General features: G+C 39.6%; 1 protein-coding gene across 2 annotated transcripts; it reads right to left on the bottom strand.

The window, feature by feature from the left end:
- Positions 1-9,302: 9,302 nt before the first annotated feature.
- On the bottom strand, positions 9,303-16,576 carry CBLN4 (cerebellin 4 precursor). Of its 2 annotated transcripts, XM_006260229.4 has the most exons (4): positions 15,889-16,576; positions 13,798-13,914; positions 10,480-10,615; positions 9,303-10,388 (listed from the first exon to the last, which is right to left on the bottom strand). In XM_006260229.4, the coding sequence occupies exons 1-4, from the start codon at positions 16,228-16,230 to the stop codon at positions 10,132-10,134; spliced, it is 852 nt and encodes a 283-aa protein (XP_006260291.4). In that variant the 5' UTR covers positions 16,231-16,576; the 3' UTR covers positions 9,303-10,131. The 2 variants fall into 2 exon arrangements, with proteins under 2 accessions (XP_006260291.4, XP_059569229.1); XM_059713246.1 differs by having other exon boundaries at positions 9,303-10,615.
- Between the last annotated feature and the right edge of the window lie 296 nt (positions 16,577-16,872).

Here is a 16,872-nt window from a genome sequence, read left to right as displayed (position 1 = left end):
TCCAAATCAAATAGGGCTCACCTCGCACACCCCTAATCATTGCATATTACAATATATTTAGTTTACCCTACATTTCATTTTCCATATATCCTGTATGCTATTTTAACAACAGGTGTATTTTGCTATAAAAAACCTTAAATGCAAGTAAATAAATGTATTGGATGTAAAGCCCATATAAATCTAAGTGGAAGAACAAGACTTTTCCACTGCATCAATTCATATATTCAACCAACAGGTATTCTGGAGAGGCTGTGGGACACCAAAAGAAATAAGGAACTCAGATCCAGCAACCTCATGCTCCTACCTAGTCCTTTCTAACATAGAACTAATCATATGTATATGGGACATTTGTGAGAGTAAGGGCTTGCAGGACACGACCCTAATGTTCCCATGCATTGCAATCCCAACAACTATGGTGATTTATGTTTATAACTGGAAGAGATGGGCAATTATTTCCTAACTGAAAGCTTACATTTGATACAGTCTGAATCTATTGTGGGGGCCTGGGCAAATACATAAAGCAAACTCCTTATTTAACAACACAATATTAGGCAATAAATTACAAATGAAACGAAAGAGAAACTGGGCTTTTTACCTAACCAGACACAATCATGCATGTCTTTGTACTTTGCTCCATAAACAGAGAGTGAATATTGTGACCATCTGCCAAGTGCTTTTGTAGTTCTGTGACCAAGAAACTCAGAGAGGCAAGTGTTATAAAATGTGGGCAAATTAAACTGAATCCATCAACAACATAAGAATCAAATTCAAGTCCCAAAAGAGAGGAATGGGTATTGTGCTAAAAGTGCTACTCTACTCTCTTTCTAATTCTCTAATTCCAGTAATTCCTATTCCTTTATGCTACAAAGTTAGGTTGTGTTTAGACACTAAGGTCAACATTGTAGGAAAAATGCCAAATAAATCAAGGCAAAGTATTGAATCATAAATGTGTAATAAATATACCAGGTCTGAATTACGAAGCAATATGTAAATATTTTTACTATATTCCTAGTGATATGTAGCTAAATGTTTTGGGAACAAAATAAGTTATATATCATAATTTTCTTAATTTGTAGGCAAACAAAAAAGGCCATTAAATGTTTGTTCTTTGGATTCCATTTTAATTCCAAAATCCCACTGAGAAGCAATATTTGTGTGCATGTTCTCTCTCTCAACTTCTCCATGAATCCACATCTATCTATACATTCATCCCCTCATACTGATATATAAAATAGCAATATATCTATAATATATAATAGTATGAGGGGATGAATGTGGATTCATGGAGAAGTTGAAAAAGAGAACATGCAGACAAATATAGATTATTGATAATAGTATAGATTATATATAATAACATGAGGGGACGAATGTATAGATAGATGTGGATCCATGGAGAAGCTGAGAGAGATTACATGCACACAAGTATGCTTGATTGTATCCAAAAAAAATTGTATGTACCCAATCAGGTGACCAGACACACTTTGTCTTACTTAAAGTATATAAGAACCTCATTTAACATGATCACGTATGTGAGCACAGAATGAATTCTCTACTAGAAATGTGTTTGTCTGGAATCTACTAGACTGTATTTTTCTACTGCATTTCTGTATGTATCACTTTTCTAAAATTCTAGATTATATTTGCTCCAAGAACCAGGTTAAATTTAAAAGTTTCATTTACAAAAGTTCCTGTTGCCATTTTCTTTGGTTGCATCTACATGACTCCGTACCCTCAGAGTGAAACATTTGAAACTGCTGAATTGTGCTTGATTTTAATGCAGAACCATAGATCAGGCAAGGTTCACTAGAAATTAAGCCATTTTTGATACATTATCCCGAGGGTCAGTCACAGTTTGTCACACTGCCGAAGACATGGTTCAACTATAAATATCCAGTGCTGAAAGTGATTGGCACCTGTTAGAATGAAGGGGCAGATACACTGGAGTGTACAAGTGTTTAAGTGAGTTTGGCTTGATGACTCTAAACTATGTTGAATTGGTGGTTCAGGATTGGGTGAACTCTGTATGGCGATATGGAGCCAAGATGAGGATAGGAAGGGAAATAACTGTTGATACCACGTGCTAAATATGGAACCATTCTTATGTCAAAGGGAATGACAAGTATCACAAAGCTTTAGGAAATTTTCCATTCAACTTGAATGTAATATTGAACTAATAATGAAACCATCCAAAAAGTGTGCTTTCCACGGTGAAAAGTTTTTAGACTTAAAACTTAAAAGTGTTTGTTCTTATGCTCTTTTAAGACAAAATTCCCATTGCTGTTAATGACACAGAATGAGCGTCAAAATGCAGATTTTCCGATTCATCCAGTGAAGACACTTTCTAGAATATTTGCTCCCTTGCCCTACAGTAAGCAGTAATGTACTGATCTCATATTCTTTAGTAAAGCAACTAAGCTCGCCTCTCTGATTTTGACGAATACTTCCTATCTACAGTCCTCTGTCCCTGAAGATGTCATGTTTTGGAAGGACCATATTTGCAGCAGAAGAGCTTTCTATGCAATTCCAAAGCTCATTGGCATCTTCTATAGCAATTCAGTGATCATCTGATATGAAACAGGAATTTCCATGCCTGAATTTAAATACACTGTGTTGGCAACTGTGTCAGCTGATGAGATGGGGAAAATGAACGTGAGCTTTGAATTTATGTCCATTGTAATCTATATTAATTTTTGTCCTCTTTCCTTTGCATGACAGGAGTAAGGGAGTAAAATAGATCTTCTTCCCTGTGAAAGATGTTGAAATGTAAAGAAAAAAAATCCAAAATCAAAATTGGAGAAGTGAACTGTTGTGATTTTTGTGCAAAATGAAACTCTAGAAAAAATTTTAGATCGATCTATGTTTTTGAAAAATTCAAATGATTTTATTTCATTATAAGTCCGTTTCCTATTTTTATTCTATATAAATAGCAATTCTAAAATGAAAAGTAATTTTGAAATTAAAAATGAAAGTTAGCTTTCCAGAAAAGGTCAAAATAAAACATTCTGCAACAACATTTTTCCCCAGCAGGCCAACACAATCTGATCAGAATATATACAACTTTGCAAAAAAAAAGAAAAGAAAAAGGGAAGAGTTTGGTTACAATGACACTCTCCAAAAGAAAATTACTTCTGTGATAATTTCCTGACCTGCTCTCAAGGGGAATACTGTGAGAAAAACTTGCTGAACCCCGAAAGAAGGAATATATTTCATAGCTTAACTACCCAACTGATCAGGTCTGCAGGGATACTGAGAAGCTCTGTAAGAGCTGCAGAAGAATTATTATGCCAGAAGAATGCTTTTAATACAGCCATCATTCTTTCTTTCATTAAGCCGCACTTCATTAGAATAAACACTGCCTTTACTTCAAGGAGAGAATGACCAATGTTGTAACTACTATTATGCCATAAGAGCCACTAACATTCTCTAACAAGGAGCTGCAGTTATATTTTTCTACTGAGGCTCACAAGAATATGGGAGAAAGCCAGAATCAATTTTACTCCTTTATGTTTAGTTATATTGTAAAGCACAGATCCATTTTTATTTTAATTAGCTTTGCTGTTTAATTGAATGCCTTTAAATTTAAAGACATTTAGCCTTGCCATTTACCAAGTCAAGTTTTCTACATAAATTTAAGGTATTGTTACCTAAAAAGATTACTTTTAACATCCCATGTGTCCATTAGGAATAGATGGCCATTAGCAAAGAATGGTCTAAAATGAAGTCATAATCGTTACTTTTAAATAAATAAATATCTATCTATCTATCTATCTAGAGATATATCTATATGTGTGTATATATAGATATATATCTAGAAATATATCTCTAGATAGATAGATCTATCTAGAGATATATCTCTAGATGGATAGATAGATCTATCTATACACACAGACAGACAGACAGACAGACAGATAGAGCTGAAATATCAGCATGCAAATGTCTACATCCAAGCAACATTAATAGCACTTATGACAGTCACAAAGCTAATTTAAAACATAGAAAGAGATTTTAAAAGTAGATCATTTGGGGAAATATATATAAACCCTCATTTTGAAATCAGTCCATTTAAGTCAAGTCCTGAACAGGCCCAAACCTACTCTCACTGATGCCATATTTCTGAATCGGGGCCTTATATTACATTTAACTGTCCTTTGAAACCAAATTACACTGCAGCGCATCATACACCTGTTCCAATACAACGGCCCATATACTAAAACATTCTGATACTCACTTGTCCTCTATGCCAAAGTGCCCCAACCAACCTGTTGCTTGCAATGTCTTGTGCGATTAAATCCAGGCACACACACAAACAGGTACAGGGTTAAAGCTCTTTTATTTGCAGATCTCCAGCACTTCTTTTACTCCACTCTTTTACAGGTACTTCCTTCAAGTAATTCTGGAGTTCTCACATTACAATACAGTGGACTTAAAGGGATACATCATTACATCATTCACTGTAGAAAAATATTCAGCATACATATTTATGTAGATCTAGGCAACCTACCAAATTTGAGGATAGGTCAAGAATGTGTTTAGGTTAACTCAAGTTGCAGGGTATAAACTTTTGATTTTTTTGCTGGTTCTTCCCTCCCCCCACCCACCCCCCAACTCCCTGCTTCTTTCCCATATCAAATACAAGTAAAAAGATTCACTCCATTTTCGTCCAGAACTGAATGTTTTCTGAAGATTTAGCTCATTTTGAACACAAGCTTTTACTGCTAAGCTGAACCACAAGGCAAAAGAGAAAAAAAAAACATACTTGCAAAAAAAGAAAAGAAAAAGATGCAACCAGCTTTTTCCCTCCCCGAAACTATGAAATGCCTTAGATCACAGCTTTCACTAAACAGACTATTCAGACCAGATTTCCATTATTCTCATCATCACTTATATAACAGCGACTGATTTTATCATCCTTCTTTGTATGCGTTTCCCTTAGTGCTTTAGGGTAGGAAGGATTTTTTTCTTCTCACTGCTAACCAACAACAGATAAATAACTTCTCAGCTAACCAGCAACAGATAAATAACTTCTCAGCTCAGTGTCTAAGACAATGTGTTTTCTCAATGGAACGCTTTTCATCTGCACAACAGCACAAAAAATATGATACTGTGCCCTGTGACAAACCATAAATTCTGTCACTGGGGATGTTCATTTATTTATACTTCACTTTCCATTCAAACTGGTCTTTTAAAGACAAAGCATTTGAATATTATGAAGAGGTTCAACCATACGGAGGTCAACTATAACGAACTGCCAAGGTAAACGTTACTAACTCAGAGACACTTATAAACATAGTAAGGATAAATAGTATCTTGTTTCCTTCCTCCAAACTGTATTTCATGTTAATGGCTCGAGCTTCCATGCCATCCTGCCTCTTGCATTCATCTCTCCTATCCTAAATTCTGGACATAACAAGTCCTATATGCACTGCATATGTGTAGTTTTTATTGTACTTGCAAAAAAAGAGAGTTGATAGCTGCTTGCTAGCTTTGTTGTGTACTTGCAATTGTTCTGCTGCAGCTTATGCAGCTTTCTAAAAAATGATAGACTAAATAATGTAAAGAGGAAATACACCAGTGTGAGGTGCAATCTCAGATTAGCCTTTCATTTCATTAAATTAATACAGAGAGAGGTGTGGTCCTGAAAACTGAGTACAGGACTACGTGACAGCAGCTACTGTGTTCTGTTTCCAACTGACTCTTGGGCAGATCAGCAAATCTTTCTGCCTCTGTTTCCCCAGTTATAAAATGGAGGTAGTAATACTTACCTATCTACCTCTTAGTGATCTGGTAAAAATTACTTAGCACTTGTAAAATGCTCTGAAGATGAAAAGTGCTAGAATGTAATACAAAAAATATATTTTTCTTAATAGTAATAGATAAAGAATTACATTTCAGCAGGTTTTCATTTTCATTTTTATACTTGACAGCCCAGATGGTGTCTATGTGACAATTTTGTCCATAGTCTTTTCAGATACTCTTAAGTGACTTCACGGTCCAAGACTTCAAGTCACTTGGACACTGTTGAAACTTTTATTTTTAGGCTTCTAAATAACTTAGGCATGTATAAAAACGTGACCCTGGATCTTCCTGGTAGATTCCATGAGATTCTTCAAGGAAAAGCCTGGTGGAAAACCATAGTGAGGAGACCCCAGCAACATTCACCTGGATGACCTGAACTACACATGCTCCTAATCAGTGCCTCAAGTTTCCAATCTGTGAAATGGGGATAGTGATACTCATCCTTTGTAAAGCACTCTGACACCCAGTAATGAAAAGTAACACATAGGAGCTAGGTATTATTATTCTGAGACCTCACACATAATTAGTAACTCAGTCTTTATTCCCAAAAGATTGCTTGGACACTGCAGGTGTGAACCAGCATTCATCATACCCAGTCTAGGTTTAGGCGGTTTACTTCAAGCCACCTAAACCCTGACTGGGATGGGTGTGCAAAGCCATTCGGTGCTGCCAGAAGCAGTGTGGGAAGCCTGATGCAAGCAACTTGGGGTGGGAGGAGGGTCTGGCAGGTCCGCCAGGGGGAAGGTCAGGGGGCTAAAAATAGCTGGGATCAGGAGAGTGGAGACTGGGACTGGGGTGAGCCCAGCCCCAGGACTGTGCTTTGAATGCAGGTCTTTGGGTAATCACTTCCTCGATCAGTTAACCTTTTCTCAATCTAAATTAACACACCTCCTGAGGTGCACTAATTTACATCAGGTGTGCCATTTTTTGGCCAAATTAAACCCTCTGAACACCTGCACAATTGGGCATTTATACTGACCTGAGTGTGGTTAGGTCGATTTAAATGTAAAACAGGTTTGTACCCTGCAACGCTTACCTCGTCTCTTAAGTCATTCATAAATTTTGTAGGGAGACAAATAGGGAAGTGTGTGTGTGTGTGTGTGTGTGTGTGTACGTACACATACACATTTTGCAGCTTGGAGATATATGAAAGGTGAAATATCAGCCTTACTGAGTCCATTTTTAGCAGAGTCCAAATTTCACCCCTAAACTTTACCTGGCAGTGCATCAGGGCTGTCTTTCAAAGTCAAATTATATCTTTAATGAGATGCAATATTTTCAAAGGTTTTTAAAAACACTCACTAACCTTCAGTATTAACATTTTAGTGTCTTTCTCTATGTTGTATCAAAACAAAAAGACACATTGTAGCATTGCCATGGGGTGGAGGGAACAGCACAATAAAAGATTCTAAGGTTTCTAGTTGTCATAGAGTAGTTTGTAGATTTGTAAGTCTTTTACTCATTAATATTAATTTTATTATTATATTATAGACCTTACTGGAAAGAGCTCAGTAAGGTTATCAAGAACAATATTTGATAACACTGAGCTGCAAAACTTGATCATGTCACAGATTTTAGTTCAAAGAACTTTGGTCTTTCCAACTGATGAAGATGTATTGGGTACTGTACCCAAAAGGCCTCTCAGAGCTGGCCATATTCACTGTCACTTTGAACTGTTGCTGCTAGGGATTTCATTGCTGTGTTTTAAAGATGAAATATGCCTGGATGCCCACATAGCCCACCATTACAGACATTGTTTTGAGGTAAGTCAGTTGTTGAGATTACAGATCATATAAAGATATAGGAATCTTCAGTGGACAAATAGAAAATAGGAAGTTAGCAGTTAAAGTAGTTTTCCTGGTTTTTTTGTGTGCACTTTTTGGTCAATTCAAGCAACATAATTTAGATATTCAGTATTGAAAAGGAAAGTTCAGGGAAGTTGCATCAACTTGTATCTCCATATTTTTATCAACTTCCAGGCTGCCTTGCTAAATTTTAATGACACTGAAGCAGTCAGAAATGTTTTGCCAAAGGGAATCAACAGTACGTTAATATGTTCTGGTGTCATGGCTGAATGCTAAAGATACTCTCGAAGAAATTATATGTTCACAAGTTATAGCACTTACATTTACCAGGCTGTTCACAGATGAGATAGAACCTAAATACCAAACTCACTTTACAATATATTAAATATATACTGCTACTTTTTATCCCCTATTTCTTCCACAAATCTGCTTGTAGCGTAGTCCATCATATTTTTTATATAATGATGAGGTTCTGTAGATCTTTTGTGTATACCTTTCTGGAAATCAACTCCTTGAGCAAAGAAACCAATTATCATTCCCATATTTCATGCAAATTATGCACCATAGTACTACTTTTTAATTAATATATATACTTGTTTTCACTTGGTGATATATTTTGATTAATTGTGATGACAAAGATGTTCATATTTTACAAGATGTAAATCATCTGCCACCTGGCCATGTCCTCCAATTACCTACCAAACTACAGCCTGAAAAGTTCGATTTGGGAACATTGCCACCAACATGACCTTCTTACACCTCTTCCTCCCCATGGCCCCTGCAGACTTCTCCACTCCCCGCCCTGCCCCCCCCCCACCACCTCCAAGATCTATAATTACCTAAATATTAAGTTCCATTCGTTAAAAAACATTTGCATGTACACCCAATTTTATGCCACTGAATTCAATGCCACTTGTATTTAAGAGCATCAGTGAACTTGGTTCAGGCCACTAACTGATTGACTTTCTGAAATGCCAGTTATCAGGAGTAGGAAAAATATGACCTACTACACAAAACTGAAAAGAGAAGGTGGCAAAAGATTACCACAAGGGTAATTATCAAAACTGTTCAAGTCAATAGGACCCTTTCCTTGATTTCCACAGACATTATCTAAAAGACCAGTATGCCAGGTAGCCCCAACTACTCTCATTTTCACAGAGTATCAATGTTATCTCTAAACTGTAGTCAGACTCAGCAGTCCATGCAACCCCTAAATTTCCATTAGTGCAAATGCTTCTTTTTGGATGCACAAGATAACTTTGCTAGCACGCCCATTAAGATAACCATAAACCATTTGATACTCAGTTTGACTGCATTGGCTTTTAATTCTGAATGGTTAAATCCCACTACAAAGGTCTAGCCCAAAAACCATTGAAGTCAGTGGAAACCATTCCAGCAGTCATGGCTTGGCTTCAATGGGCTTTGAAGTAAACCCTATAGTGAAGTCACTGGGAATTTTGCCATTAACTTTAATCAGATGAGGATTTCACTAAGTGTTTCAGAAGTAAGAGGCATACGTCATTTCTAGCTAATCACAACTGCTTTAGGGTTCTGCCCAAGTAGACTATGACAGAAGTTGCCTGCCTCCTGGCACAGTTTCTATGAATTTAAAAAACAGAAACTTTGCATATAATAATTTTATCCAATAAAAAAATATCATGAGATGTATTTCCAAAATCCAGAGGTCAAAAAAAATTCAGCTAATATATAGTAACATTTATTATGTAACAGTGACATGTTAAATAAATGTATGAATTCATATGACCTGTACAAAAAGCCAAAAAAGATATTGCACCAAGTTAGGTACCAGCTATTTGGACGTACTATTCGCTAAACAGATGATCTATACATTTGTGAAGTTAAGGCAAAACCAGATGATACCTTTAACACAACAGAAGGTTTGAAAAATAGACATAATTACAAACATGGGGACTCATCTCCAGCTAATAAAGTGGTTATGTCTACAGAAGGAATCCCACAGGTTTTTAATAAAGTGGTTATTATCAATCATGTTAATTAAAGTTGAAGAACAAGTGTGAGATTTCCTGCAGGGCAAAGCTGTTTTGCAGAGTTGTGCCAGACTGATCACTTTTAACCCTGATAAATTTTTTTTTTAGTGTTATAATGCTCTTGTTATTAGAAAATACCATATGGAAAATATGAATGCCTTACAGGTCCAATTAAAACATAACCATGACCCTTTAGCTTTCAGTTGGATAGTCTCCATCGTGATCATTGACAGAGAGTAACTATATGGGTGAACCATCAAGCACACTACACACAGAGGAGAAATAAAGTCACTCACTTATCAATAATGATTACCTTTCTCAAGACAATGGAATAAATTATGTCAATTAAGTCCAAATGAACAAAAACATGTATAACCAATATATCAATATACAGTTCTTTGGCAGCAACACACTAACTCTTGATTGAAGTCTGAACTCAAAATCTCCTAAATTATAGACCTGGTTGCCAGTCTTTTTAAAACAAAGGAAAATCCACTTCTCCCATGAATCCAGTAAGTCCATTAAATGAAAACCGAATAAATCTTGCAGGCAGCTTTAGACTGTAACATTAAGCATAGATACTTATTGTCTGCTTTAAGTCTCAATCCAAATATACTGTATTTCAACACACAAAATTCTTTGAAACTTCGGAGTAGTTCAGATAGGGCCAAAATCCATAAATAGAATCCATATTCACCCATGAGAAACCAATAAAGAAACATCAATCCAATGATGACAAAATGATCTTCATGTAACAAAGGCAATGATTGGTCCACACCTGGATGGGTGTCACAGGGAAAACTGATTTTACAGGGGGAAGACCAGAAAGCCAGAAAATGTAGAATACTGCCATCCACCGACCAGATTACCTTTCTCTAGTTTCAGGTAAACCTTATCCTCCTTGTCTAGATAGAGCAGGACTCCATTAGTAGCAGCTTCACGAGTAACATCTTTGTCCCCAGCAAAAGCAGAAATGACGGGTTTTCCATTTAGCATCAAATTAACCTAAAAAGGAAAAAAAAAACTGGAAAGCTCTAGTTACCAGAGAAGCATTGGAATATATCACCAAATAGTATCTAGGGAGTGATGTGACCTGGTTAGAAGCCAGTTATCCAGCATCTGTATACCATTCCCTTTCAAACTTAATACTTAAGGCAAATTTGTTTGTTTGCCTTATGGACAGACATATTAATGTTTTATAAACCTGAACCAAAGATCACTGCAATCCATGGGATACTGTTCATTAACTTCAATGGGATTAGCTAGTTTCTCCAAATGATACTGAATTTCCTTTCATGAGTGGATATGGGCTTTAAACATGAGTAAACTGACCTAGCAAAATGCAACCAACCAGCTCATTTCAATTTAGCCCAAACTTTTTCAAGCTTCATTTGCATGTAGTATGGAAATGTATAACTTACTGATTGCATGTCTGTATATGAGGCACTTTCAGCCAGACTTTCAAAGGCTTTAGGTACTCAAAATGCAAAGAAATGCCTAATGGGATTTTCAGCAGTGAGTACTGAAAGTAGAGTTAACTTTCACTGCAGGTAAGATGTAGGCCCCTTCCATTTTTTATGACAGGTTTGTTTCAGTTTTGCACAAAGCATCATCTTTATACACTATTCCAAAATGTCAATTTATTTTTTTAGTAAAGTATCTCTGTAGCACAGAAATGTCTAGACTTTGAACCCCCTGATATGCAAAGGGATACATTATGAACAGGGATGGGATGGAGGATTTGTTGTAATCTCTTTTTCTATAATGCAATCACGGAGGGGTAAATTAGGAAATGCTTACTCATACCAAGTATTCTGACCCCACGTGTACTGTCATTAATTTTAACGGGAGTACTGCTGAAGTAAATTGTTGTTCAACATGAGTCAGAGCTGCTGAATCTGGCCCTAATTTGGGATCTGCTTATCTGGGAAACCCATTTAATCGGATGTCTCCAGGGAACCAATTTCAGTCTAATGATACTTAATGGCACTAACAGATGTTTCAGGGGCATGGTAATATCACTTATGTGGGAAGCCCTCAGGTAATTTAGTGCCATTTAAGTCTGTATTTGCTGAGGCTCAGGCTGATAGTTCTGTCAGTCCTTCCTTGGCTGTGATACATGCAAAAAGTGCACGACAGGTTTGCTCTTTGCCTGTCCCCTTGCCACTACGTGACTCCTCCTGCAGCAGCTGCAACTTTGGGCTGCTCTGCTGAGCATATGGGAGCTGGCCTTGATACAGTGCTGAACAAATAACAGGCTTAGTTCCTGTCCCCTTCTCAAATATTTGAATCCAGTAAAGCAAGGGCTTGCTGCAGCTCAACAGCTCCACGGGATGCAGCCTTGCATTTTTTATTTAATCCAAATGAATGGCCATCTACTAGCACCACCTGAATCTGTTGCACAAATTAATCTTTGCAAAATAATCTTTGGACCTGTTCTTCTGTTTTATACTGGTTTTGCTATGGTGTACATCAACTATCTTTAATGCATTTATTTCTGCTTTACCAGATTGTGGGGGAGTGGAAAGGTCCTATGGCTAACCATCATTATGCTGTTTTAATGTGATGAGACAAGAGATTTTTCAAAAGTGACTAGTCATTTGGAGAGTCTTTAGCTTTTGACTATCAGTTGTGAGATCAGCTGGATCATTCCTTGTGAAGTGTCTCAGAAAGCTCCACAATTTCTGAAAGCCAGGCCCTTTTCAGGAGTCTTAAGTTATTCACCCAAAATCATTAGTCACTTTGGAAAATGCTGGCCTATGAAATTACTCCTAATCACATCATTTAGTTGCATTTTTGTTACTATTCTGAAACTCTCAGGTTTGAGTTTTGAGCCCCGGTACATGAAACACATGGAATTATAGTTGCAATTATATGAGAAATAGATTGCTTCCATAATGTAATTGGCCTTACTTCATCCTATACTAAAATTTACACTTTAACTCTCTCTGGCAATGGGTATGTTTAACAATTAGACAATGAATGACTTGAGAATGACTGTAGATATTTCATGCTTCATCAAATGTAAAAAAAGGGGAGGGGAGGAGTTTGATCAGAGTATATAGCCTTTAAGTAGTGTAGGGATGAAATTCTGTCTCCATAAAAGTGCATTGACTTGACTGTGGCAAATTACTTGTCATTGCATATGTTTAGGGTAAAATGTACCCCTCATGTGGATGTTTTATCAAACCAATCACCTGTATTATATCAACTCTCTGTGGGATCTGTACTTGCAGCCCAAAGACTGAGCTGCCACTGAAGGATGCATGCTGCGGGAAAGGTCTTTGAAGGCCAGTCTGAAAGGCCATGTTTCGAACAGACCAAAACTAGGAAAGAGACAAATCAAGGGAAAAGCCACAAATCATGTTTCCATGGATCCAACGGTCTTCATGGGTGGAAACATGGAGAAGCTGCAGCTGCTATTCCAGCCCTAGAATAGCACATGTGGCACAGGAGACTGTGCGGCAGCCTCCTATTCTGACGTTGAGGTGCATGTTAGCTAGTGGGAGGATGCTGGAGACCCTGGAGGTGGTAGCTGGTATGTATATAACTCTGAACTGTGAGCTCAGTGCTGCTGTCAAATTACAAAAAGCAGCATGGCTTTGTGCATTTTCCAACATCATGGTAACCATCACTGTCTTCATTTTATCATAATATAATTATATTACTACAGTGTAGTTATCACAGTGTTACATTTACAGAGCAGTGAAGCTACCTTAAATAGATATGACCTTCAGCAAATCCATTTCTTCAACAGATCTGTGGTGTCACAATGCATTTTTTTCAGTTTTGTTTCTATAGTACAAGACATTTATCAATATCCTTACAATTGATTTAAATTTAAAAGTGCATTTTCTTGTAAGTGACCCTTCAATCTATTATTTTTGCCCAGCTCTTCAGCTGGTGTGAACTGACATAATAATGAAGCAATGAAAAGTCAGATCAGCTTGAGGGTCTAGCCTTATATGTTTTATAGCTGCTCATTTCAAATGTCTTCACTATATTGCTCAATTACAGAATGTAACATAGCATAAAGTCACAGTGGTGCTCACTGTCCCCTAACACGGCTGGTTTTAGCTGAACGGTGTCAAACAGCATTTGGTTTAGACACCACTTTTTGCTTGCTCTAGGCTGCAAATAATTTACATTGAGAAAACACTTTTTTTTTTCATATTTAATCAACATACCTGGATTGTTTGACTTTGATAGACTTTAATTACATGAAAACTGAAACTGTAAATTCCTTTTCTTGGTGCTACAAAGACAGACTCCAACGTGAAAAAATTGCCCACATTTACTAGGATCTACAAATAAAGAATACAGCATGGGAATTAATACGAGAACTGCATGCTACATAAACATATAAAGAATTAGCACTAGAAGCAAGGCATCCTATACCATTTTCCCCATCTAACTGTACAGTTTTTTATGGTTTACTATGCTCACTTAAAATATTACATGAAAAGTTACTAGATTTCATTTCCAATTTGCGATGTCCTGTATAACTTCAGAAAAAAATTAGCTGGAATACAAATACCTGTCTCTTCTTGCTCCCTATAGATGCCTCCAAATGCTAAATCTACCTGTGCGTATATCACATATTGCTGGGGGGGGCAAACAAAATTGTCTCGTAGTCCCAAAACACCTCATCAAAACACCAGAAATTCCATGAGTGACTCTTAAAATTGGCCAATTAATAATGGTTATCCATGGATCAAGCTACATAGTAATAGATCTGTGAATAAAATAATTAATATAATGGTTTGTAGGTAGACTGAGCTGGCAAAATACCTGACTGACCTATAGGACCATGGATTTACAAGAACTCGCTATATCACTTTTTTAACACTTCAGTAGCAATTCAGGCTTGATTCAATAGTTGACAACAAGTAACAAGGGAGAAGACATCAAAAAAGTGCATCTTCTTTATGCCAAAATGTCATCATTAAGGACCAAAGTCTTCTTTCTTGCAAAATTATTTATGCTTTGTTTTTCATTTGTATTTTCTGGGTTTTGTAAGGAAAATATGTTTCTCAAAAGGACAATAAGTAAAATCAGGAAGTTTCCTTAATTCTGACATTCTAAATTACCCCTAGTGATGTAAAGTACTCCGGTTGTCATGACAATTTATAATCCATTCCTATGTGAAATAGGAAGCAAACTATCCATCTCAATTACTTTGGACCTGTTCTACTACAAGAGCTTGTATATGAAATATGAGTGCCAGGGTATGCATATTTAATATGAATGGCCAAGATAAAAACAGCAATATTACAAAGCTGTGGGATCTAGAAGTGAAAAAAAGTATTTGAAATTTAATGTAAGCTATCTGTGCACACAACACTTAAATTCTAGACATCCCAGATGAACCAGAGGACATGCATTTCCCTCTCTTCCCTGTATCTTCCTTTACACTTAGTAATGGTTCACACTCCATTATATTTTGCACATTCCCTTGTCTCCTACACAACTCCATATGTTTCCCTATCTACCAAAAAGGTTAATGACAACATGGTGAATAAAAGTAAAATTTTCCAAGCACCAGCTGTCTTTATTTTGTGGTGAAAGACAGGCCCCCTCCAGTGATTACCTATCTCTGGGCTGAGTAGACCATTCTCTGAACCTCAGTAATTTATTTGAATCAATTCCCCAACTAGTGGGATCATCCCAAAGACTTGGCTCTTCTTAGCTATTTTGCATAATAGACGAGGCCAAAGCAAAAAAAGTCTCTCTCGTGCTAGAACAGAAAGAAGGGAAAATTCCTGCTTGGCGCGGTCTCCACATTAGTCCAGTGCCCAAGACATTCATTTGAATAGCATAGCCCCCCCTGCACAGGGGACCTCATTTCTGATGTCGACCTGCCTAAAGGGCACAGAGGAGCAGGATCACAGGAGAAAGCCCTTCAGTTTAAAAAAAAAAAATCCTCAGAAGTTAACAAGTTTGGGGGGGTTGTTTGTTTTTTTGGAAGACGGGCTTTTTTCCTTGTTCACACACTGAGGTTCAGCGCCGGACTCTTGCAGCAGGCGGATGTGCAGGGGCAGAGGGGGTCTTGCAAATGCATGAAAAACAGCAGCTGTGCGTGGCAAGAGCAGGCTCACCCCTGCAGCTGCTCCAGGCTCCTGGATGGAGGGGGGCCGAGCCACGGGGCTGGGACCAGCGCCCCCTGCCCCAGGCCGCCCCCGGGGCTCAACCCGCCGCTGGCTCGCACCTGTTGCTCCGCCGCCGTCCTGCCTGCCTGCCTGCCCCGACGGGCAAGTGCCGGGGCCGGGGCTCCTTACCTGGTCGAAGTAGATGATCCTGGTCTTGTTGCTCATCTCCGAGGGCTCGTGGTTGGTGCTGCGCACGGCCGAGAAGGCCACCTTGGAGTTGGCCGCCCGCACCGAGATGCCCAGCGGGGAGGACGACGAGCCCTTGCCGTCCGTGGCCGGGTTGGAGTCGCAAACCACCAGGCATTTCCCCTCCAGCACGATGGGCTCCGTGTCGTTCTGCGCCCGGCCGGGCAGCGCCAGCGCCAGCAGCACGGCGGGCAGCACGGCCAGCGCCCCGCGCCCCGCGCCCGCGCCCGCGCCCATCCCGCCGGCCCGCGCCCCGCGACCCGCGCCGCCCGCCCGCCGCCGCATCCAGGGCGCGGGCAGCCCAGCCCCGACGTGCGGCCGCCCCGCAGCTCGCGCAGCGCCGCGCACAGGCGAGGGGCGGGAGGGGAGGCGGAGGAAGGACCCCGGCCCCTTCACGTTGCCATGCTCCGCTCCGCTCCGCTGCGCCCGCCCGCCCGGCTCCGCAACCCCCGGTCCTGCGGGATGCGGCGGAGGACGCGGCTCAGCCCGAGCCTGCCCAGATGTGGTGTCTGCCGCTGCCTCCCGCCCGCCCTCAACTCCCCGAAGAGTTATGTCAGAAGGAAGCCGCCCAGCGAGCACCTGGCTGGGCAGGGGGAGCGCCGGGCTGCCGGCATCCTGGATGCGCACACGCGCGCGCGCGCGCACACACACACACCACCCTTTCCACACCCCCACCCCCAAACAGACCACTTCCACTACCCCTCCACCCCCCAGACAGACCCTTCCACCACCCTCCACCCCCAGCCGCCCCTTCCACTACCCTCCACCCCCCAGCCACCCTTTCCACTACCCCTCCACCCCCACACAGACCCTTTCCACTACCCCCCACTCCCAGACAGACCCCTTCCACTACCCTCCACCCCCCCAGCCACCCTTTCCACTACCCCTCCACCCCCACACAGACCCTTTCCACTACCCCCCACTCCC

This window comes from Alligator mississippiensis, chromosome 9, assembly GCF_030867095.1.
Source record: "Alligator mississippiensis isolate rAllMis1 chromosome 9, rAllMis1, whole genome shotgun sequence".
In the NCBI taxonomy this organism is placed as follows: Eukaryota; Metazoa; Chordata; order Crocodylia; family Alligatoridae; genus Alligator; species Alligator mississippiensis.
This window is presented reverse-complemented; position numbering and strand designations above follow the sequence as displayed.